The following is a 24,773-nucleotide window of genomic DNA, read 5'->3' on the forward strand; positions in this document are numbered from 1 at the left end:
CTGTTTCATAGGTGGCTTGATTGAGAATGTTCCTAGCTTTGATCCAAAAAAATATAATCAGCCGTTTGAATATATATTATTTCTACTTTGCTTGCATTTAAATTTTCGGGGGTTTTCAATATAATTTATATATATAGTCATAACATAGATAAAATAATCATTATTATAAGTTTTATATTTATGGGTAAATTGAATGATGATATACAATATTTGGGGAATTATTAAATTTAAATTATTTTCTTTTTTCCGGCTTAGTCAACTAAGCTAACGCACAGCGTTACGTTCCATTAGTCAACACACATTTTAAGGATAAAATGCCTTGAAAATAAAGAACGGAGTGATTCAATACTAGGTTCTCTCCGAATATTCTGCTATTCGTGAGATAAAGGTCCAGCTACAGAAAAAAAGAAGAATAATAAATATCAATACTTACAATGTGTATTCATCATGTTATTGTGAGGCGATGTTTGTTGGCAGGGCTCCTCCATCCCCTCGCGGTTGTCCACTATCATGTTAGTTATCTGTATTTGTAAAGAAAATAATGAATAATCGATATTTATATATATAGTGGTAGGTTTAGTACCTGTATATTTTTTTGTTTACTTAATTAATTAGGTGTTATCCTTGACACTCTAAATGGAAAGTACAAAAGAAGGTGCTGTACACAAGCCTTAAAAAATCGCAGGCCAAGAACGGACATGATGAAGTACGTATTGGTATACGTATTATCCTTATTAAGAATAGAACCTACGACCAATGCCATAGATAAATACTACATAGCAACGGAAGGAAATATCAGCAACAAATTCATCTAGCCATACTATGACAAATCAATTTAATGATTATTTGAGGCCAGTCGTGACGCAAGAGCACAAGCGTATGACTGTAAAGGCAACGGGTTGTGGGTTCGATTCCTACTCGAGGAAATGAAATATTTAACATTTTCATTTCTTCACTCTGGTGTCGACACCAGAAAGGCAAAGTCTACATACGGGACGATGATGATGATGCTGTATATATGATTATTTGTCTATGTATTATAAGCGCTAATGATGTTACCTCAATATTATCAAGAGACCACTGTAACAGCAAATATATGAATAAATAAAATGTTACAAAATTTTTATTATTTATCTTTATGTACCAAAAAATTTCCTCACCAAAAAAAAAAGTAGAGAGTAAGAATCTTATAAGTTATCAGTAATTTTTTAATATAAATTAGAGTGCAATTTGTAACTAATCGATTTTTTTCCTTAGTATAGTTTTAGTATAGATTACATTAAATATTATTGCTTTAACACACTACTTCCTTATTATTGAAAATCAGAACAAAAAGTTCTACCAAAACCAAACTTAAGTTTATATAAAATTGACTAAATTATTGGTAAAAAACTTCAAACAAATTTAAAATGTCCTCTTATTCATATAAAAAAAAACAATACAACACCTGTCTATCATCAGGTCTACGTAGCTGCCAGGCACGTCGCGGCGGCGACAGCACGTTGCCGGTCGGCGACGGGGCCTCTTGTTTGAATCCGGTAAGAGCTGGGAGAGCTAGGAGCGCTTCACTGTAAAGAAGAAAAATATTATTTTTAATAGATTGGATTAGTAACCCAAATCCCAATTCCATTCTTAGTTTCTTTTATTAAATATAGAATATACAGAAGGGCGCAGGACCGGAGTGGCGAGCATTGGGGGAGGCCTATATCCAGCAGTGGACTTTAAAAGGTTGATGGATGGGATAGAATATACATATTAAAGAAAAATTGCTAGATGGTGGTGAACGTCACCCAATATAATTTTTACTATGTACTTGAATAATCAATGACGGAGTGACATGAGCCACTCCCCCAGATTCAGAGGATAATTATTTCTAACTAGGTATATGCCGTGTCCACTTATTCAAATTTCCCTGATAGCATATAATATAATTTCTCGAAGCATTGCGTGTTAAATGAAACTAAATTTGCAATCTCAATGATATAGATAAGTATATGATATGCTTACTTCATAGACAACTCCCCAGGTAGATCCAGGTCTAAGTCGTTGACCGGCCACCCGGGCGACATGTGGGACGACGAGGAGCTCGTCCCGCTGCCACCCATCTCGCCTAGGGTAGCTGGAAATTATACAAATTAGGTAAAAACACATATTAATGTACAAAATAAAAATAAACAAAACGTTATAATATGTCTGAAAAGCTGTTAATATTATTTTTTCTATGCAATAAAGTAAAGATTTGATTTGAGCTTTGAAATTGATTCGAAATTGAAAACCATAGTGTGTACCAGAAATTATTTACAAATATACAAAGAATAAGACTATCCCGATCTCTGAAATTAATTTAGTGGCCAAGTTACAATAGATCTTTCATTAACATTGTGTAGGCTTCTGAACACTTATATCAAGTGTCCTTGATAGCATATGGGCAACCATGATTTAACGTGCTATAAAAACATGGATGCATTAAAATAAAAAAATATTTTTGATAAGATTATTTGAAATCTAATCCTCGTTGAATCCTCCTCCTCCTCCTCATACAATTCAAATAATAAAAAAAAAGAAAAAAACTTCTTTAAACACAAGCTTTAATTATTTGTTTTTGAAATGAACTAATAAAGATACCTAATTAGAAATAAATATATATAATAATAAGAAAAATAACACTTAATAAGTTAATTATAAGCTATAACGATAATAAAGCTTCTTCATCTATGACAAAATAATTCCATATTGTACCATATCGCCACCTAGTTTTCCAAAACAATTTGATTAAAATGTCCGATTGCAAAAATTATAGTTATCTTATTCAAAACATATAAAAAAAGGCAAGAAATAGAAACACTATTGAGGCTAGTCGTAGCGCACAGGCACAAGTGTGACTGTAAAAGCGACTAGTCGTAGGTTCGATTACCACGTAAGTAAATCAAATATTTAATATTTTCATTTCGTTGCTCTGGTATCGTGGCAAAGCGCGGCGTTAAGTTCCGCCAGATACAGCGTGAAGCTGAAAAAAAAAACAAAAAAAAATAATATTTCACCATAATCGTAAAACATTACGTATCAACAATTACCCTATTGAACTGTACCATCTCAAATAGAACTGGTTACACAGTCCCATTGGCCACTGTCCGTGTCCACTGATAACGTGAGTGATATCAGTGAGAGAGGCAATTGCTTTGAATGACCTGACCAGATAAACTGTATGGGCACTAGGCGTAAGTGTGTAAGTTTGCCAGCTAGTTAATAATATAAATTGGTAAATCTGGCCTACATATTAGAAGAAATCAGGAGAAAAAAAACATGGCTTTAATTTGAAGCAACAATGACGTAATTGTATTTTTAAGATATTGTAGGAAACGTAATTAAAGTTTGTTGTAAAGTATTTTCGCATACATTGACATATTTTATAATCTATGGCACCAAACAAATGTAATATATATGTGACGATTATACCGATTTTATCTTAATCCTAGGAAACGAACGCATACGATTTAGGTTGAATTAAACGTTAATGAAACAAAATAATGAAAAAATTGTTCAAAAATAGTTAAAATAACAAACAATGACAAATTAATTTGACAATTATATAAAATATTACAAAAATCTATTAAATTCCATAATTCCAAAATCACAGAATAACCATATTTTTTTTTTCTATAAACAATCTTCAAATTATCTAAATAATATTCAAAACATATTATATTTCATTATGTTACACAAACAATATGTGGCATTATCAGTTACTCTTTGATCTGGGCAGAAGCAAGCTGTAAATATACTAGATATAACTAACTCATGTTAGCCAATAGGCTATAAGTAATAATTACTCTATGTTTATATATAAACCTACTAATAATATGATAACAATTTAAATTACTAATTATAAATGCATAAGAAGTAAATCTTTTTTCTTAAAAAATGGCACCCAGCATGGGGTTGTCTCTGTAACTGAAAAATACCTTAGTAAAAAGTTCTTAGATTTCCTTGACATAAAACAACAGCTATAAATATTTTAATGAAAATAATGTGGAAAACAAAAATAAAAATTACCATAAGCATTATACGTGATGCTGGCGAAGGCATGCGCACCAAACTCTGCTAATCTCCTGCCTTCTCTCGCTTCTCTTGCAGCGAACTGCAATACTGCAGCCGCTGACACTCTGTCCGACTGTTGCGTGGTATCTTCTACCATTATCACCCACAATAAATGGTTAAAATTGCCAGTCAACGATTGAATGTCCGAATTAATGTCCAAAATCGACAATCAATGTTCAAATTGCCTAATAATGTCTAAATTTGCCAATCAATGTCCAAACAATTGTTGATCAACGTCAAAAATAATCGATCAATGTTCCAAAATTGGCAATCAATATCCAAAATTGCCAATCAATGTCGAGAGTTGCCAATCAGTGCTTAAAATTGCCAATCAAAAGTTAGCGTTATTCTAAAATTCTCTCTCTTCTCTCTATAGAAATGTCAATCACCAATTTTCCCAATACAATAAAAACACTGTAATTATTGTTTCACTGTCAGAAAACACTGCAACATTTTATCGTCCATATATATTTCTTCGTCAGCGTACGTTTATTTTTTAATATTTTCAAAATGTCACGCGATAAAGTCATTTTAGTTCGACAAATTATAGTTTACTGGAAATTTTTGTATGTGAAATTGCATTGTGTTGAATTAGATGGTTGTCGTTATATTCGTAGATTGTAATTAATAGTTTTAAGCATAATAATATAATTAGGTCAAATAACCCACTGTGGCACAGTGTACTAAAAGTAACACGATGGTTTTCGATTCTAAACCCATAACCTTGTAGGACTAGACCAAAATGGAGGATAGAATATGCGCAAAATGGAGAATAGAGTAACTAATTACTTTGTTAAATATACATACTTTGTAAATAAATATATTAAATGTTGTCATTTAAATGCTGCCTCGTGCTCATAAAACATTTTCACGATAAAACATAACGTTTGCTGTGGTTAAGTAAAATAAATTTTAATTCATGGTCAAATTAGTGTACAAAAATATAAAAAATAGAGAACATAATAGAACGTTGGTATCTATTTTTCACCTACAGAGCAGGAACTCAACGACTTTGTGGAGACGAGAAAATAATTTTTAAACGTATTCATTTTCCCGAATGGGAAATGAACACAGAACCGTAGTCTTTAGAATCAAACGCGTCTTGTTCGCGCCATAATGAAAAGCTTCAAGTATATTTGAATAAACAACATTTTAAATTAATATTTCCAAAACTCTACTTTATTTTCAGCTGTTTATTTAACTTCACGAACATAATTCAGATAATTAAAAAAAAACCATTTTGTTGTACAAGCGGGCGAAGCCGCGCGTGGATTGCTAGTAAATAATTTAAATAATATTAATACTAACGTTTAGGAAGTGAAAAAGCTGCATACCACGGTGACAAACAAATACGATCAAACTGTGGCATCCTGTATATGAAAAAAAAATATTACAATAACTAGCTTATAAGAAGAAAATGTTTATTCAGTAAAGAAATGTCTAATTGTAAATAAATAATTCGAAAAAATAGAATATTTTTAATATAAGTATCTAAAATAATTTGTTCTTATTGGTTCTTAGTATATTTAAAAATGAAAATAGTAAAAATTTCGTTCTGCCGATTGGGAATCGAACGCACAACCGTCGCGCTTACAGTCGCACGCTTCTGCCCCTGCGCTACTACGCCCTCTAAATGGAATGCTAATTTCTTTATAACATATTTGTAACAAACGTCAATTTAAAAAAAATACGAATTTTATGCAATCAAAATATATGATTTCGATTTGAAATTTTACTAAATACTTATACAGATTATAACACATAGGAAGAAAAACAAAACTCTCATTAAACAATCATTTAAATGAACAAAGTGTTTCAACACTATCATCTTTCTGAAGAATATAAAAAAAAGCAATAATACTAGCATCGAGCTTACATTTTTCCAGACAAAAAAATTCAAACACTTTAAATGAAAATTCGTGCGTCTCCACTAAAAACTGAACTCTCTCTGGATGGTATACCTACCAGGCCAGGATCATTTATTAAGACGTTTATTTGCACAAAATTATCAGCATCTGTGTAAAGTATATATAAATTCATATTTATTCTAACACAACTTATCTGGCTGTATTGATGCCTTTTACATAAAAGTTAATACTTTTATGATTTAGCGAAAAGTGTAATAGAGATACCTATGTTTTTTTTATAATGCAGAGATGTTTACTTGGTATTTTTATGATTTTAAGTCGCGGGATTTAACGTTGTGGTTTTTTTAGCTTCACGTTTTAGTTATTACGTTTACAGTGTAAGTAGAGGGTCCGTACTGTTAAGACACTCCGTTCCCCAAGCACAACCAAATTTTCGAGCCATTGCTTGTGTGATGAAACTTAATGCCACGTTTCATCTTGTTTTTTTTATCAGCTCCACGCTGTATCCCGCACACAACAGAGTAGGCAGAGGGAACCCAGTGTTAAGACACTCCGTTCTCCTTCGTCGTCCTAGAGGCATTGCGTGTTGAGTGACAGAACTCAACGCCGCGCTTTGCCTCGACACCAGAGCGAAGAAATGGAAATATAAACGTAAATAAATATATCACTTCCTCGAGTGGGGATCGAACCCAAAACCGTCACGATACAGTCACAACCTTGTGCCGCTGCGCCAAGACGGTCTCATCTTGTTACCAGAACGAAAGAAATGGAAATAATTCATTTCCCCGAGTTATCACCGCGGCTACCGCGCCATGTCGGCCTACGTATTATATTTTTTTAGTTTCATACTGTATTCCGCATATAGCAGGGTAGGCAAAGGGAACCTAGTGTTCAAACCTTTGTTTATGGCGAATATTCGAAAATTTTCGCTGTTGGCGGAACTAGCCTTGATATGAGAGCGAGGAAATGAAAATATTAAATAATTCAGATTCCAATTGGCACACGAACCCCCCACCGTCTCGCTTACAGTCACATGTCTTACAGTCAATCTTTATCTTACTTAAACACTAACTAACTAACTAATATATTGATTTAACTGCAGCAGTTATACTCGTACGTACAATAGTACTCTACTTATCGCGGGTAAAGAATGATGAGTAATATAAATGATGAACGTGTCATACTTTATATACTTATAATAATTATTTATCTATAGTTTTCCCAGTGTTCTCAAATAATTGATTAGCATACCAATTTTCATACTTTGCGTGATAAGAGAAAAATTAAAAGTAGAATTTATTTTATTTTTATAAATACTAGCTAACAATTAAGTTTAGATCTTTCAAAAGTTTTAGTCTTTCAAAAAGTCCCATCCCACTAGATGAAATGAAAATATTTGTGTATTTCATTTCATCGAGTAGGGAATTTTGAAACATTTCCTAGCTCTGGTAACGAGGGACTCCAGCATGCAGCGGAGAGTGGGAAACAGAAGTATCTCAATGGGAATGGAGTCTCTTAACAAAAGGTTTCCAGATACCTTTTGCCTACCCTGCGGGATACAGCATGAGGTTAAAAAAATAAGGTTCGAGTCTCAAGGAGAAAATACTTTATAATTTAGTTGAAATCCATTAAAATATTTCATAATACGTTAGTAGTTACTAAAACGCGCTTTTCTACACCAAATGTTTTTTACTTGTAGAGTAGGAAGAGGGAACCTAATTTCATTTTCCGTCGAATTCTGGAGGCATTGCGTGTTGAAAGGCGGTATTCAACGCCGCATTTTGCCTTGACACCAGAGCGAAGAAATGAAAATATACATTTAAATAAATATTTAATTTCCTCGAGCATTTACAGTACCATGACTGGACTGTAAACATAATAGACTCTAAAATATTCTTTAATAATATCTGATACAAAATAAAGTAATTTGGTGACGCAATACATTTTCGCGGACCTACGTACGTCAAACACGATAATTTTTCAAGGCACGGCAAATCAATAGAGACGGCGGGTGTATAATTGAATTATTTTCTATTTTTAACCAAAGCATCATTTGTAACATTGAAAAAGAATTTTGTTATGTGAAATGATTTAAAAAATGTTCTTTTTATTGGTAAATTTTAGTCATACAAGTGTTAATTATTTCCAAGTCCACGGGCGAAGCCGTAAGAAAAGGCTATCTTGTTAAAATAACCAAACTTAATCTCAACCTAGTTGTCTGACATTCTAATTTTTCAGTGCAAAGAAAACTAAATTAATCTATCAAGAATATGACACATTTGTAATCTTAATTAAATTATTTAAAGTATTAAAATTTCGCCGAATACCTCGTAAGAATTTCTTTGAGATAAAACTCAATGGTTTCCGAGAGTTGTTGACTGCACGGGGCTTTATTGTTCATTTGCTGAGCACAAGACAAATAAAGATATCTAAAGCTAATTGGATGTTGGGCCAATGTGCCATGCGAATGATGTATGGGCATGTTTGTATAGATTCTTTTAGGTTCTCATGGCAAATTAGGTAGAGGGAACCTGGGAACCTATGAAGGAGATGTAAATATTAAATATTTCACTACCTCTTATGAACACACAGCCAGTCGCGTTTACAGAAACACGCTTGTGCCCCTGTGCTCCGACTGGCCTCAACTGACTGTATAGAAAAATACTTTTGGTGTATATCCTTTATTATTATAATTATTTCAGAGTACATCGAAGGACTTTATGGCGCAGTGGAACTGTAAACGACATGGTTGTGGATTCGATCCCCATTCGGGAGATGATCATATTTAAATTATATTTATTACCCCGCTTTGATAGACACACTCTAACCACTCAACACGTTAAAACTTAGACAATCAAGGAAAGTGGGGGGGAAAATCGGAATTTTTTAACATCACAAAGTTGCAGGCGATGACTATAAAAAAAATATTAAATATAATAAAAAAATATTTCTATCCAATACAACCAAATCTACATACCTACTAATATTGCAAATATTGGCCAAACAAAAAGATAAAACATTTGACGTAAGTAATAAGAGACACTGTGTCTGCGGCAAACAAATATGTATGAAATGTGCATAATATGCGGCATTTCAGCTATCTTTATTACTGAAAAAATTTCTAAGAAATGGCTGTTTGTTATTGTGCGCACGCTTATACCAGTTAATTGCTGGTATAAGCGTGCGCGTGCTCTAGAGGATGTGAATTTTATTCCCACTCCAGGAAATAAAATATTCAATGTTTTTATTTCCTTGCTCTACGAGGCTTAGCGCGGCGTTGAGTTTCGCCTCTCGACATACAATGCTTACAAAGAGAGCGTAAGTATTTATATTAATATTTTTCATTATGTTTGTTAAATTTTTTAAATAACACCAATATCCAGGTGTACGTTCCCTTTTTACCATTGACCTACAATCATTAAATCACTACGGAACCCTCGGTGGGCGAGACCCACTGGTTCTTGACTAGTTTTTTTTTTCCATTTCATAAATATCTCGTTTAGTAAAATAAGGCAGAGAGAACCCGGTGTGCAGACACTATGATCTTCTTAGTCCGAATTAAAGAAGTTGACGACGACGACGATGGCGTTGACGCCGTGTTACCAGAACAAGGGAGAGAAAATAGTTCAATTATCCCTCCGAGTTGAGTTGGAATCCGTTCAAGTCAGACGTTGTTCTATTGCGTCGTTAATATTTTAAAATACCAATATTATAGAGTTATAAGTATTGTATAAGCTGAATAATAAATATTACGCATTAAATTAATAAAAATTGCTCCTACTAATTAAATTAAAATCTCACAAATTGATAACAAATACTAATGATATTTAATTATTAACGAACAAGTAAATTAAATAATCGATAAATAACGATTTATTATCGCTTAGTCCAAAGTAAAATTTATCAGAACTAGATGAAACCGGTATTTGTTTAAGTTACACTTGAGTAAATAAACTAAACGCTTTGTTTTGAATATATGTACGAGTATATTTATTATTAACGTTATACAGCGCACATAGCAAGGTGGTAGAGGGAACCTGGGAACCTAGTGTTAAGATACATTAACTAAACAGACACGTAGTCTCTATCTTTATCAGCTTTTTCAAAATTATAAGGTTTAATTTTAGGTATTTTGTTTTTATCAGAGGTAATTTACTTCTATTACTTCCGTTCCCATTAAGATACTTCTGTAAAGAAATCAAACACCTTGAGGCTTTTACAGAACTTATATTTCTTCCAGGGCTAAATACCATTAGGCTTGTACAATATATATCTCAGGACTTTTACAGAACTTATACTTCTTCCAGGGCTAAATACCATTAGGCTTGTACAATATATATCTCAGGACTTTTACAGAACTTATACTTCTTCCAGGGCTAGATACCATTAGGCTTGTAGAATGTATACCTTAAATTATAATACAATATTTTATTCTAGAGGACCACTTTCCTCTTCAACTCCAAATCTAAAAGTGCGCATCAGAATTTTCATCACGTCAAGCGTCCTTTTTAAATTGACAACTCGCGCTAGTTCTATGTATAAATTTTCAAATATATCTTTTTATTAAAGAAAGAGGTTGATTTACATTTTTTATAACAAATTATCGTGAATATAAAAACTATTTACATAAAATCATTACACTTCTGTACCCCAATTGCTTCCGAATTTTCGAGACATTGCAAGTGGCAGAATTAACTCTACACGGAACACTCGATTTTTTCTTTTTTGTAGTTTTGATTTATTTGATGATTGGAAATCAAGAGTATGGATTATTTTTATATTCCCGCTTTGGATAGACAAAGTGCGATGATCAATTCTGCCACTTAACACGTAAGGTCTCGAATTCGGGGGGAACGTGAAGGACGGAGTGATTTAAAATAACGCGGATTTAAGAAACAGCATGAAGTTAAAAAAGATTATACATCTAACATTACAAAGAATTTTCTAAACAACTTATTGCGCATTTAAATTGATACTGCGATTTTTTTTATCTCACATCTAAATGTATTGCAACGATATCATTTATTACGCTTAATAAATCCCATCAATTAAATTTTTTAATTGTAAATGACATGTATTTTTATTCATAACTTGTGACGTCATTTCAGCATTTACAATATGGCAAACGAATTTTGACCGCCTTCAAGTCAGTTGGAGAGTGTGGTCAAAAGTCTTTGACTCGTAATAAACTTTATTCGGACGGAGGGTACTAACACTAGGTTTTCTCTGCCTAGTCTGCTGGTTTAAGTGGCAAAGCGTGAAACTAAGAGTGAACAACTCTCTCATACAAGTACAAATAGCAACACTTTCTCAATCACTCACAAACGTTATCTCTACACGTTCCTTTGAAAGATAACTGAAATTAATGAACACACGTACCTACCTAGTTTTATCGCATCATAGTTTTAGATAATTATGTTTATATTATATTATTTTATAGAGATGCCTTTGATAAACTAGTTTTAATATCTAAGGTCATAAACAACGATATGGATGGATGTTTTTTTTTTAAATTAAATTTTTCCTATTGCAGGTTCGGCAGATGAAACCTAGTGTTAATTTCTTTTCTCATGTACGGCCTAATTTTCGAGACATTGCGTGTAAACTGGCAGAATTTAACACAGCATTATGTCTTGTTACCAGAGCGAGGTAATAAGAATAATTGGTCCCCTAAAATAGGAATCAAACCTAATACCGTAGCGTTTATTACTATTTGCTTTCTCACTTCACCATGACGTTACACTCCACCTGAGTGTTTTAACACTAGGTACACTGTTACTGCATGAAGCTGGCAAAAATAATAATAGCACCACCAAGGGGTAGATTCGAAGGGTTCGATTCCGAATCGAGGAAATGAACTATTTAATTTTTTTACTCCACTCAAAATGCAATACCTCCAGAATTTGGAGGAAAATGGGAAACGGAAATATCTTAATGGGAAGTGAATGTTAACACTGGGTTCCCTGCTATGTGCGGGATACAGAGTGAAGCTATTTCTTCAGTCTAATTATGAATACCTGAAATGATTTGCATAAAATGTTCTAGGTTTCTATTTTTTTATGCTTCATTGTACACGACAAACGTTAACACAAATAGAATTATAATTATTGTAAAGTAATTAAAAAGAAAGAAAAAAGATATCAAGCCAGCATACGTAAACAACATGTAAAGCGTAAGCGGTCTTATCGTTAAACAGCGGTTTCTTTTACAAAATTCTTTAGGAAGGGAGACATAAGAAAAACTATTTCCTTTCTGCCAAAACCCATAACATAAAAAAATACGGATTTTTAATATTCTCATTTTAACCTCTTATCATGTATGCTTAAATACAGATAATATAATAAAATAACGAGCCAAGTGTAGTTATCTAAATAATGTGATAAACTCGATGTCAAAATAACATTTTCTATGAACTTTTCCTTGTCTAGAGAGACTAGTGTATGTGAGGTAAGGAGTAGACGTCTCATTTTTGCGGGACGTCCCGTTTTTAGCCTAAGAATTAAATGTCCCGATTGGGACAGGTAACCCTTATGGTGAGATTTGTTTTCTTAAAGTTTTTAATAAATACTAACATAAAAACACAAATAAGTTATGTATAACTACTCTAGAGACTTAACTGCCTTACATAGCAATCGAAAATAATATAATTTAAAGTAATGTTCTTAGATTCAAAAGTATTTTGTATTTTTTTAAATTTGGTGTATCTTTCACCATTGGAAGCTTTAATAAAAACTTAGATATTGATTATTTTATTTTGTTCCGCTTTAACCAAGAAAATCTCGCTTTTTTACTTAAAATGTTTAAAAATCTCGCTTTTCACCGAGGTAAATCTGACAACGCTGACTACTACAGTCCTATCAATATGGAAATAATTAGGAGTTGTAGATGGCACACACGGGAGGTAAATAAGACCGCAGATATTGTGGATTCCACTACCTTCATCGGTAAATGGGCTACTGAAGGCAAATATAATTTTTCAATTCAAATCGGTAGTTCCCAAGATTAGCGCGTTTATCCAAACTAACTCTTCACCTTCATAGTATAGTCATATAGACGGTATTTGTTCACGTGATAAATAGGTACTAATGAAAAGTTGTCTTCAACAAACAAATTGTTTTAGAGCAACTCAAGATTAGACTCTCCTAGTCTTTAACGTAGAATATATAATATTTACCTAGTTACCTTATTACATATAGTATGGAATATTTTACTTATATAAATAAATCAAATATAGCTTAATTTAAAAAAAAAAACAAGATCACTCAAATATTTTTATCACTATAACAACACAATGCAACTTCATTTCAAATACGTACATAAAAAAATCACTGATTAATTATGGTTTATAAATTAACTTAATAATTGGTTAAAAAAACACGGTTTTAAGTAAACGTCCCATTTCTTATACGCGTCGTTATATACTGATTTTACAATACTAAATTATTTGTCACTTTTATCAACGTATATCAATATAGAATTGACTATATAAAACATTTATTGGATTTATTCAATGCCTAAAACCTTCTGTCTCTGAGAGTTCGTGACGTCACATGTGTATACGAAAATAGAAATAAAATATCAATCATTCGTTATATATGTTTATGGTAACTATCTTATCGTTGGAATAGATAAGACTACCACCTATACGTAATTACTTGTTTGCATTTTTTTATTCTTATCTTAAATTTTATGATACATATCTTCATGCGGTAATCAATCAAATTGAGATAAATATCAAATAAATATAATTATCAATTTTCATTCAGCTATGTTACGGATATTTTTTAATTGCTAAAAAGAACTTAGTAATATAACTATTTGCAAGATCTGATTGTAATGAAAATAAAAAGCATCTAACCTTATCTATTATACGTACATTTATATTTTCAGTTATTTACTTACTTTACTGTTTAAATAGACAACACAATGTTACAGACGGGCTGTCTGTAACATTGTTGAATCTTTGACAAATCGATTGTCACGTTTACTTTACTAATATATTTGAATCAGCTAAAATAAAGTGATAATTTGTAGTAAAATTTGAACATTACAATGTTATTTCTCGATACGTTAAAATTATTAATATAAAAATAATTATATAGAAGATAAATCCTAAGAAGATAATTCCTGGTACACCTATGTTATTCTTTTTAAAATTCAAGAGTATAAAAATCATCCGACTGAAAACCAAACAAAACTAAATTAAAAAAACACTCACCCATAGTCTTCTTAGGGGGCACCTTCCTCTGTTCCTTCTCCTCCTCCTCACGCCTGATCATCTTCCCCTCGCCCTGCCACTTCCTCTTCCTACTGTCTCTATCCTCAAGAAACATGCCCAAGTCCTCGTTGCTGCCCACTAATGTCAACCTGACCGACGACTCCCAAGCCAGTTCCTTTCTACCCTCATGCATAATATAGTCTTTGTCGTCTTCGAAAAATTCCATCACACAGGGGCCATGCCCCGCACAACACTAAAGTCACTATATGGTATGATGATCTGATGATGAAAGAAACCAGCGAGTCGGTTAGAACAGAACGAAAAAGGAATTATACAACTTCTTAATCCCGGTTGTCTCTCTTTGACGGTGCCGTTGAAGTAATTGATTCTCAATTTTCAAAAGCATGTTTGTGCTGCTCCTGCAGATGTGATACTGTATATGGGGGATTAGTCCTGGGAAAGATTTCTTTGTGAAACGATTGCCGATCAAATATGTTCGTTGGCAGTTGAGAATGGCCTCCATGTGGCCTCTTTTAGACCGTTCCCGTCGATTTTTGTCGAACGCCTCGAGTAGATGAGGCGGTGGTATTACGGCTCCTGCAATAATAACATTCGTTAGTTAAATAACAAAAAAATAAGATCTTAGAAAAATACTTTTGGCTTTGTGCAATTATAACTAAATTGCTTGTTTAGTCTCTGGTCTACTCAAAGTATTAAATATATATTCCAGATAGCTCCTGAGCTTTTTTTATAGACATTGAAATTTTTACGGTCAAAGCTAATTGAGTGGAGACTTTTTACACTCTTTGTCACAATAGGCTCCCAAACAGTTTGACCGATTGAGATGAAAATTTGCAAATATATAGATATGACTACGTAGATGGCTTTAGGCGAAAAAAAAATCTAAAAATTCAATGGACTTGAGGAATAATCAAGTGACAAATTTCATATATGCTTTTAAATATAATTAATACTTTTACTAACAAAATGAGACTTTAATACCTCACGCCGTCTGCATTTTAGCAGCCACTACTGTAAATAAGATGAACGTATCAAGAGACAAACGTTCTTGTTACCTATACCATAGATTAATTAAACTAAAAATGGCATAATTTATTTATTTTTCCATTAATATTATATCTTTAGAATTATAATTACTTTGATCTTTGTTTCATTTTTCTTTACTTTATCTACAGCTTTAAATATGACGGACATAAGAAACAAAAGTACAATAAAATATCTTAAAGGAATAAAATTGCCGATCAATATTATTCACCTAGCCTATATTTATATATTATCACATTGTTATAATATACAATTTTATATTTTATTAAAAAAGAAGCTTTTACCCAACTAAGTCTATATTATTATATTCTGTATTATATATAGGTAGTCTATTCAGTAACACTACTCTATTCTTATATATCTCTCTCTTCTTGTATATCAATTTTAGAGATACTATTTGAAAAGTGGTGAATCCCAATGCTCCCTGCAGTTATCAAGACAGGAAAACAAATTTATTATTACAATAAAATTTAGCGTTATGTTATGTATTAAAAGTAACGATTATCCTAATTAAGAAAATATATAACATTTTTAATTCTTCGCTCTAGTGTAGAAGCAAAGTACGGCATTGAATCTCGCCACTCAACTCGCAATGCCTCCGGAATTTGGCGAAAATGGGGAACAGAGTGTCTTAGTTCTTAGTTCTCTCTGCTTATCCTGCTGTGTGTGAGATAGATCGTGAAGCTTAAAAAAATTACCATCGTAATATTTTATTTCAATGGAATTACTGTAAAGTTAGGATCCCAGCGACATTTTAAAATGTTTCTTGGATAATAAATATTCCTACTTTACTTTGTTTATTAAAAAATTGGGGATAGATCCATCACACACCATGCGCCACGCTATACTACGTATTTGTAGGCTGAGGTTATCAGAAAAGGTAAAAATTATAGTATATTATTCATACTATAAAAACGCTATTTTCATTGGTATTTAATTTAAATCGTTACAATATATTATTATTTATCTATATTTTTATTTAATCTTTGGTCCACAACGTATCTTCTTCAAAAAAAGTAGGTCACAGTACATATATGACGATGACATAGATTTACTATTGTTGAATCAACGAAGGTTTACAAAAATAAATACTTTTTTAGCTTTTAATTCGAACTCGATTCATATAATATTTAAAACAAAGAAAAAAATTAGGCATCTATGTCTTTAAATATTTATTGATGTCCTCAAATTTTCGTTTAAATATGTTTTATTTTAAAACACATAAAAAAATTAAAGTAAATAAAAGTAAATTTGCAAAATGTATAGAAAATACCTTTGACTTGAATAGACAACATAACAATTATAAAAAAAAAAAGAATCATTTGTACCACCTGCATCAAATAATCCGAGCCTACACAAACGCCAGGAAATCGATCAATACACAAAGACCTAATCAGCCCTCACCTTGAAAACCGTCCTTGTCCACAATAAAAAAAAAAAACAATTCACACACAACAAGCGTCCAGAACCGCGAAATTAGTTAACGGCAGCCATTTTGGCGAAAATCCACTTTAGAATCGCCATCATCCGACCGCCGTCTCTCAAATACATGTCAATCGACCATTTTTCAGTGTTATTTAGGAGATGTGTGAAGTCCTCGAGACTCTATTGCTAAATTGGTAGCAAGACGGTCAAATGAATAAATGGTGAATTGTCGTTAATTCACCGGCCAATGGCGCGCTGGGATGTGCAGAAGTGGACCATTTGGCTGGCAGGGTCATGCAATTGCCAGGTCAAGATGGCTACGTAGTTGGAACAAGGCTCTGTTGGGGTGGGGGGTCTTTGAAGAAATTTGCTTGACTTTAAATTGGTGACGAGAAGACGAGACCTTGGAGATGATAATTGATGTTGTAGCTGATAGAATTAACATTCAGCACGTTTTTAGTACGTAACGAAGAGCAATGTTAGCAAGTTTACATGAATTTATATAATCTTTCTTTGACAAAATCAACAATAGTACACAAAAGGAGAATACAAATACATTATATGAAAGAAAAGGCAAAAAAAATCCAAAAACCCATTTAAGAATGTCTCACAATTAAAAATTTTCGTTGTTGCTTTTGTTATCATTGTCTAATTGTATAGTAATAAAATATTGAAATAAAAAGAATTTATCCTTCAATATTAAAAGAAAAGACTATAAAGTCTTCTGATTTTATCTGTCCCAATATTCAATTCAAAGATGGCCGAGCACAATAAAAAGTAATCGGATGTAATGAGACGCGTGTAACCGTCGTTTCTTTTAATTGATATTTATTGGACACAATTAAAGTTTGTTCGCGACGGTTTGGTTCAGCGAATTACTTTGGGACCGTCTCAGTAAAAATTTTAATTATCACGCGTAATGTCGATTAGCGGAAAATTTTAAATTATTTGTCGCAATGGTGGGTTGGCGTGTCTTGTCATGACAGGGCCAGGAGGTCAAATTTATGTTTGCATGGTATAAATGGAACTGCTGCTTATGGTCTGAACAAACGTACATGGGCTGTCTTTAAACTAAATTCCCAGGTCCCTTTGCCTAACCTTCCATGAGCGGGATACAGCAGGAAGTCTTGCCAGAATAGGAAAATTATTCATTCCCCCAAATGAGGATCAAAACCATGGTCAATAAGTTTATAGAAAGACGCTGTACCACTGCGCCAAATTTCGCTGAATAAACAGAATTCAAATTACAAATATACTTTATAAATCGAGAAGATTTCAAGAATATTTCAGTTTAGATTTTTATATTGTTTTCAGCTTAATCTTATGTAACTTCACGTAATGTAAGAAGTATATAGTATACGTAAGTGTTTTACTACCATCTATACGAACAAAGAAATACCACTTTAGTCAAAAGCAGTTTTCATTTATTTCACACTTTATTTTAATACTTCATTATTTTATACTACGAAATTAAAACATACACATTCAAAAGTGTAGATCTTGGAAATTCGACATTTGGTGCAAAGTAAAGAAAATATATATACTGCTATATCTTTTTATCATATATATCTAAGCTTACCATTAATATTACAGAACCGGAGCAAATAGTCAATCACAGAGCTGCAAGTGTTCAAGCAATATCTTCATAACCTCCGAAACGGCTGGACCAATTCTTTCCATTTACGGACTTAAACCGACTGATGAATTGTATATCTTTCTTTGTCTTTCCGCTGGTCCGCACTAGTTCTGCCTCGTTCTGGCAGGATTCAATTTCAGCCCCGTCTGGAATGATAGGGAGATGAGGATGTTGTTATTGTTTAGATGAAAATTCTTGCAAATTAAATTAAAATGGACATTTAAAAAATATTGACCTAATGCCTTATTGCCTATGCACATATACAAAATGCGTATACGTTTTGCAGCACCTAAATTCTTCTAAAACCCTTAATAGAAAAATAGAGAATCTTAACCATTAACTAAGACTTGTTGGGCATGAATGTATCTACATAAAAAATGTCTTAAATTTTAAATAATATATAATACTTTAGCACTTTTATATTTATGAAAAACTTTGTTACAATTTCCTATACAATATAAGCATACACTGGGTACACCGTCAGGATTCAAGTTACATACATTTAGAACGGTATCTTGTGCGAAAATCTTGGACCACGTGATGGGAAGACACTTATTTTACAATTACCGATAAACAAACTAATTTAGTACTTAAAACCTTAAAATATAACTTATTCCATGGACGTAGAGTGGAAACTCGAGGGGCAGGAGTTAATTCTACTTGTATATGACGGACTAAAGTGGTATTTATTGTTGTAGGTTTGAACCGGTGAGTGCAAGTATCGTGCAGATGAATTCTGGAAGGTATACAGAACTAAAGAATAAGGAAAACATTTGTTTTTTGCTAAAAAAAATATTTTTTAAATATAATTTAGATTTTTTATTAAATTTATTATATTTTATTAAATGTCACTGGTAACACTGCATGTGTATAAAAGATGAAATGAAAAAAATATATATTTGAAAATAAAATTGTACTAAAAGAAAATTATTAGGAAATAAGTTAATTGAATTTTTAGAAACAAATTAAATATTTATTAACATTTGGTATTTAAAAAAAAAACAAAATTACATAAAACAAAAAAAAAGTTAGGCAATTATTATGCACCAATTTTAATATAAACTGTATATTTTTTTATATAGAAAATTTTCTAAATATCACTCACCAAAAAGCATCAAACGCGCGAAAATACAAGACGGCGTCCATTTTGAAATTAACGTCAAAATGTTTTCTTTTTTTCTAAAAACTAACAAGGCAAAGAGCCGTCAAATCCGAGCACCGTCTGGATTGCATGTGATCAATGAGGGGACACAATTGGTGCATACAATGACCGATGAAGCAGTTCAAAACGTTTTTGGATCAATTTGGCTCATTAAAATAACATTTGAAAGAACACTTGTAGAGTTGTTACCTTTTTTGTTTGTCAATGATTATTAATCTGTGGCATTAAATAAGAATGATAGACAAAAAGAATAAATAGTTAAAAAAGAAAAATAAACATAAGCATTTAAACGCGACATGCTTTTACATTCGCAGACAAACCTGTATTTACGTTTGCCTGTCAAAAAAGCTAAACAAATTTGGATACAATTTTCAAGAAAATTATTCAGTATATTTAAAATATATATTTTTTTTAAGAACTAAAAAAATATTTTGAATATTTGGAGGCAGATAAAGACGGGATGCCTCCGGTAGGTAATAAAATAGATACAATTGCACTATATAAACGTTATGAGATCACTTGTCGTTACGCAAGACGAAATAGATGAAGTACAGAACAGGGATCACTAATACATGGACAAGATAATATGTTTATTTAATAAATATAAATCTATCAGTTTAGTATTTAACTTCCAACAACATTACCATATAATAGGATTTTTTTATATTGAATCTTCCATTTAGATTTCTCCGCTCTGGTAGGACAAAATGTTGTTCTGTTACATTGCGTGTTAAGTTACTAGTTTACAATGTATGAATGAAAACTTAATCTCAAGTTCAATGTAAAGATCGATCTCAAAGTTGAGAGCCGTTTATAAATACGAGCCTAGGTCCTCTTTGCCTACCCTAAAAAAACTATGAAGCTAAAGAAAAACTCCTCACTTTTTGTTGGTTTAAGGGAAGTTGCTTATTCGGTGGGTTGGTAAATTTTTAAACATTTCCCTGATATAAAATGTCCGCTAGATTTAAATAAATATTCTCCTTTATACTTCTCTAAGTATCCAATCTTTTGATTGTTCGATCCGATCGGGCATTCTGAGTAGGTAATCAGTCAGGCATTATCCAACTGCGCCATAACTTCATTGATGGCGTTAATACTTTCACACGACTAACAAAAACACTTTTTAGTTGATATCTAAAGCTATTAATATTAAATATATCTGTGAAGGTGGAGAATATAAATAGTGGAGAGTTTCCGTTATTATAGACATTTTCTATTTTCGATAATAAAGGTAAATGTCGCTGTTTGCTTAAAATTATTATTTTTAAAAAATATATACTTTAATCAGCAGGGAAAGGTGCGGAGGCGCGGAGAGCAAGGTCGAACAGTATTCTAAATGCTAGGATCTCTCTGCTTATCATGTTAAATAAAACAGAAGCTTACAACCAAAAATACCGCATTCCAAACTAATCAGACTAATATTCAGTTTTTTTATTATTTTCCAACGGGAACTTGAACTCCCGATCACTTAAACTAATAACTAGGACAAATATTTCTTTTTTTCTTTTCGCCATTTTCACAAGCACTACATACAATATAACACGTCAAACTAATTCCATCGATAAAAAAATATTCTTGCAATTATTTACAGTTACACCTTATTAAGTATAAATTATAGACGTATAATTAAGTTAATTCAATGGATTCGGTTTAAAAAGTTGCTAACAAAAAAAAACACTCTCAATAAACACTAGCTAAGGAAAAATGAGAAAAATGAAAAAGTATATATAACTAATATAACTAATTGTTTCCTGCAGTTGACTTAAGACGTAAAATGGAAAATCCTATTTTTTCCCGTTCCAGTAGGAATCTTCAGAAATCCTCCTTCAGTGCTCTCCGACCCTCCCCAACCTACCTACGCTACATGCCAACTTTCAACTTTGTAAGTCCAGTAGTTTCGTCTGTCCATTGTCTGTCAGTCACTGAGTAACGGAAGAGTATTATACAAGTACATAATATTATAAATGATAGCAAAAAAATAGAAACGAAAAATGTATGAAGACACAAAAAATAAAATAAATTAACACCACATCCATTACCTATCGTATTCATAGCTTAACAACTAATCAGCTTCATTGACTCAGTGCTACACCCTAGAAGCGTTGTGAATCGTGCATTTAATATACACATACATACATAATTATATTATATATATTGATACATTCTATTACTTCCATGTAATAAACTAAACTTGCTTTATCTTTTGACGTTACATATAAGTACATATCTAGAATATTCAGTACAATAATAAATCTAGTCTACAATTTTGTAAGACATTTTCATGCACTTTTCTGCATGTTATATATTACATAGTAATCATATGTTGATGAGCTTAACTTAACACCGCGTTTTGTCTTACCAAAGCTGAAAATGAACAACCACCAAATGGGAATCAAACCTATAATCATCACAAGCTGTCTAACTGCGATATAATTTCTTCAAGTGTTATTTTCTCCTCATTTAAGTGTTGTCATGACACATTTGCAACAGAATACATGCAATGTATAAGGGCTCTACTCAAAGAGAAAAGTTTATATAAACAATAGTTTTCTTTCTATTCCTTTTTCAGTCTTACCATCCACAAAATCAAAGAAACTTTTTTTGTATTTTAGTATGGATAAATAATAAAATATTCAATAAAATAAGTGTATATAAAAAACGTAATATTTTATTGTCATAAATTTTTGATGTATTAAAAAAATGCAATTTAAAAGGAATAAATGTAAACAAGAACACATTTGTGAAAAAAAAATATATAGACAATGACTTTTAACATTAAGAAGTCATACACAAATTTCAAATCCAAATAGAATTGATAAGCATTTATAAATCATCAATGCTGGCTAAAACTAAAGGGTTGCAGGTTTGATACCTAACCAGTAAGTGTAAGATACATTTGATTAATATATTTACATACTATCTTTGCTTATTCTGCAGAGAACAATTTCCTCAGCATTCCATGGATTCAATGTGCAGGTGTCCATTGCATTGCAGGGTGAAGAGTTTCGGGCCTAGGACTTGCAACCAAAGTGCATGTTTAAGGAGCTTCTTTATAAAAAACATTGTGGTCCATACACAATCCTAGTTCCTCTCTGTACCTCTTAAATCATTATGTTTGAATTTATTTCATCATAAGAAAATGCAGGGAGACTTATTTTGGACAATTATATAAACATTAGTGATGTCAACTATAAAAAATCAGTAAAAACTTCAAAATGATGATTCAATGAAGCTATAGTTTGCAATTTCACTCTCGATTTCAACCCACCATGTTTTTCTTTGTCCATACAAAAGAAAACTCTTTTAACTCGAGAATGTACTAAGGCCATGGAACACATGATACAAGGTTCTCTTAACATATAAATATAATATCCTGTGCATAAATATGGACCTTCTTTCTTATTGTCACCCTCTAGTAGCCATTTTTCTTGTTTTTGATAAAATTTTATAGTTGGAAACTTTTCTTTTAAATATGGCAATACTTCTAATATTTCAGGATATTCTGGAATTTCAGATTTATTGAACCAAGCACCACCATTTTGTGTTTTGGCAACATTATCTATACTTAACATAGCTGTGTGTTGCATAGGATGGTCTAGCCTATTATCAAATGCTACAGCAACAATTGTATTAGTTAAAGGATCAACAATCACACTTGCATTTATATTTTCAAATATATTTTCTTTAGAAAATTCAATATTTGTATTAATGGCATACCATTTAATAATTTCAAATACAATATTCATATATAATCTGTGCCGCATTAATTCTTCCGATTGAAACATTTTATCTTCCACTAATTTTTCATAGTATATATTAGGATGAAAGTTGCACGGCCATATGCTATTGACTTCTTTATATTGTTTTTTTACTTTAGGTGGTAACTCTGGTACTTCAATTTCTTTGAAATGATCAAAAACATTGTTTAATTCTGGCACATGCTCATTTATGTAATCTTGTATTAAGGTTGAATCATCTAAATAACTACTTGGACATAAAATTATCTCTTTTTTACATACTCTTTTTAAATGCTGAAGTCCTTTTAAGGATAGTTTGTCATTTAAGATTAGTATAGCTCGGGATATATCTTTCAAATTTATTATTTGACCAATATATACTTTAATTAATGGGAGTGGTAAATCAAACTCACTACCTAAAACTGCTTTTAAACACTTTTGAGATAATTTTATTTTTTGTATATATGAGTCAATAGTATCAATAATAAAATTAATGTCATTAGCTTTATATTTTTTTACTGGTGGTTCCATTTCTTGATCCATTTTTCTTATCTCCAATTTTTAAGTTTCTTGAGATATGCTGAAAATAGAGAACAGAAGCACTTTTTCATAAAACACTGAGGTTTTTCACTTTTAATTGGTATTAATATAAGCACTCCTCAAAATCACTTAAATTATATGTAGATAACATAGGTATGAGTTAAAATTTATGTATAAAAAAAGATATTTTTTACATTTTAAGTGTTTTTAATTCAAAATTTATCCTAAAGCTCATCTGTTAGGTTAGATGTTTATAAGATTGAGAGACTGACTTAATTAGTACGAAAATATGATAAATAATAAGGCAATAAAATAATAATAATTAAATTTATTCAAGTTCTAGACTATATAAGATAAGAACTGTTGAATTTATAAAGAGGTATAATGATAAAATATTACGTTGTTGACATTTCTCATGATAATAATGTTCCAATAAGACTAGAAAAAAATATTTAATAACAAAACAACGGTACAGATCGTGTCACAAAAACCGTATATTATATATTCAATTGAATTAATAATGGCTTAGAAATATAAAAGACAAACAAAAATTTATAAATTACCTTTCAATCAACACCGGATCAACGCACAAAATTTTCTACGACGTAACTTATTATCACAACAAACTGTAATACAGTGGAAATATTTACCAAAACAATTTTTTTATGGAATTTTATTCCGTAAAAAGAAAATTATATTTTTGTTAAGAGACAAACGCAAATTACTTAAATAAAGCAGCCATTAGATTAAATTTGTTGTCGTTTACAAAACGTGGCTTATCGCTGAGGTCTTGACGGTGTGATTAGTTTTTACGTTCTCTGATTGGCCAATTTTAAAAAATGGAATAAATTAACCAATCACATTCAAGGTAGTGACTACTGTAGTGTGGTGGAAAACGGACTTCTTGATATATTAAATTAGAGAGTTCCGATTCACGCATGGGTGTTTAATGTGAAAATGACATAATTTTGTAACTGAATCGTAAATTTTGTTTATTTAAATAAGATTTTGGCAATATTTTTAT

General features: G+C 31.6%; 3 protein-coding genes across 8 annotated transcripts in view; all 3 read right to left on the reverse strand.

Annotated features, from left to right (window-relative positions):
* gem (transcription factor CP2 like gemini) overlaps positions 1 to 14,410 on the reverse strand; it is a 32,267-nt gene extending 17,857 nt beyond the window's left edge. The window contains exons 1-5 of one of the 3 annotated variants that reach the window (XM_085188013.1): positions 14,185 to 14,410; positions 2,008 to 2,119; positions 1,448 to 1,568; positions 1,060 to 1,080; positions 434 to 521 (exon numbers count right to left, since the gene is read on the reverse strand). In XM_085188013.1, coding sequence (XP_085044139.1) covers positions 434 to 521; positions 1,060 to 1,080; positions 1,448 to 1,568; positions 2,008 to 2,119; positions 14,185 to 14,410 — 568 coding nt within the window. Of the gene's footprint in view, positions 1 to 433; positions 522 to 1,059; positions 1,081 to 1,447; positions 1,569 to 2,007; positions 2,120 to 4,053; positions 4,629 to 14,184 lie in introns of those variants that run through there. The other 2 variants (XM_085188015.1, XM_085188014.1) reach the window with 2 other exon arrangements.
* On the reverse strand, positions 14,376 to 18,394 carry LOC146537342 (uncharacterized). 3 transcript variants are annotated; one of them, XM_085188019.1, is made up of 2 exons: positions 18,254 to 18,394; positions 14,376 to 14,781 (listed from the first exon to the last, which is right to left on the reverse strand). In XM_085188019.1, the coding sequence occupies exon 2, from the start codon at positions 14,705 to 14,707 to the stop codon at positions 14,492 to 14,494; it is 216 nt and encodes a 71-aa protein (XP_085044145.1). In that variant the 5' UTR covers positions 14,708 to 14,781; positions 18,254 to 18,394; the 3' UTR covers positions 14,376 to 14,491. The 3 variants fall into 3 exon arrangements, with proteins under 3 accessions (XP_085044145.1, XP_085044148.1, XP_085044147.1); XM_085188022.1 differs by lacking the exon at positions 18,254 to 18,394 and adding an exon at positions 16,581 to 16,878; XM_085188021.1 differs by lacking the exon at positions 18,254 to 18,394 and adding an exon at positions 16,654 to 16,877.
* On the reverse strand, positions 18,326 to 24,454 carry LOC146537343 (tRNA-specific adenosine-34 deaminase regulatory subunit adat3). 2 transcript variants are annotated; one of them, XR_014878125.1, is made up of 3 exons: positions 24,313 to 24,454; positions 22,390 to 23,789; positions 18,326 to 18,456 (listed from the first exon to the last, which is right to left on the reverse strand). XR_014878125.1 is itself a non-coding variant. In XM_085188016.1 (2 exons), exon 2 carries the CDS (start codon positions 23,750 to 23,752, stop codon positions 22,661 to 22,663), a length of 1,092 nt encoding a protein of 363 aa, XP_085044142.1. In that variant the 5' UTR covers positions 23,753 to 23,789; positions 24,313 to 24,454; the 3' UTR covers positions 22,121 to 22,660. The 2 variants fall into 2 exon arrangements, 1 of the variants encoding a protein (XP_085044142.1); XM_085188016.1 differs by lacking the exon at positions 18,326 to 18,456 and having other exon boundaries at positions 22,121 to 23,789.
* Positions 24,455 to 24,773: the final 319 nt, after the last annotated feature.

The sequence above is a fragment of the Heliconius melpomene genome, chromosome 7, assembly GCF_056956725.1.
Source record: "Heliconius melpomene rosina isolate 202511_hmr_F chromosome 7, ASM5695672v1, whole genome shotgun sequence".
NCBI lineage: Eukaryota > Metazoa > Arthropoda > Insecta > Lepidoptera > Nymphalidae > Heliconius > Heliconius melpomene.

Coding starts and splice junctions, on each gene's coding strand:
- LOC146537342 (XM_085188019.1), bottom strand. CDS start 14,707: ATGGAGGCCATTCTCAACTGCCAACGAACATATTTGATCGGCAATCGT.
- LOC146537343 (XM_085188016.1), bottom strand. CDS start 23,752: ATGGATCAAGAAATGGAACCACCAGTAAAAAAATATAAAGCTAATGAC.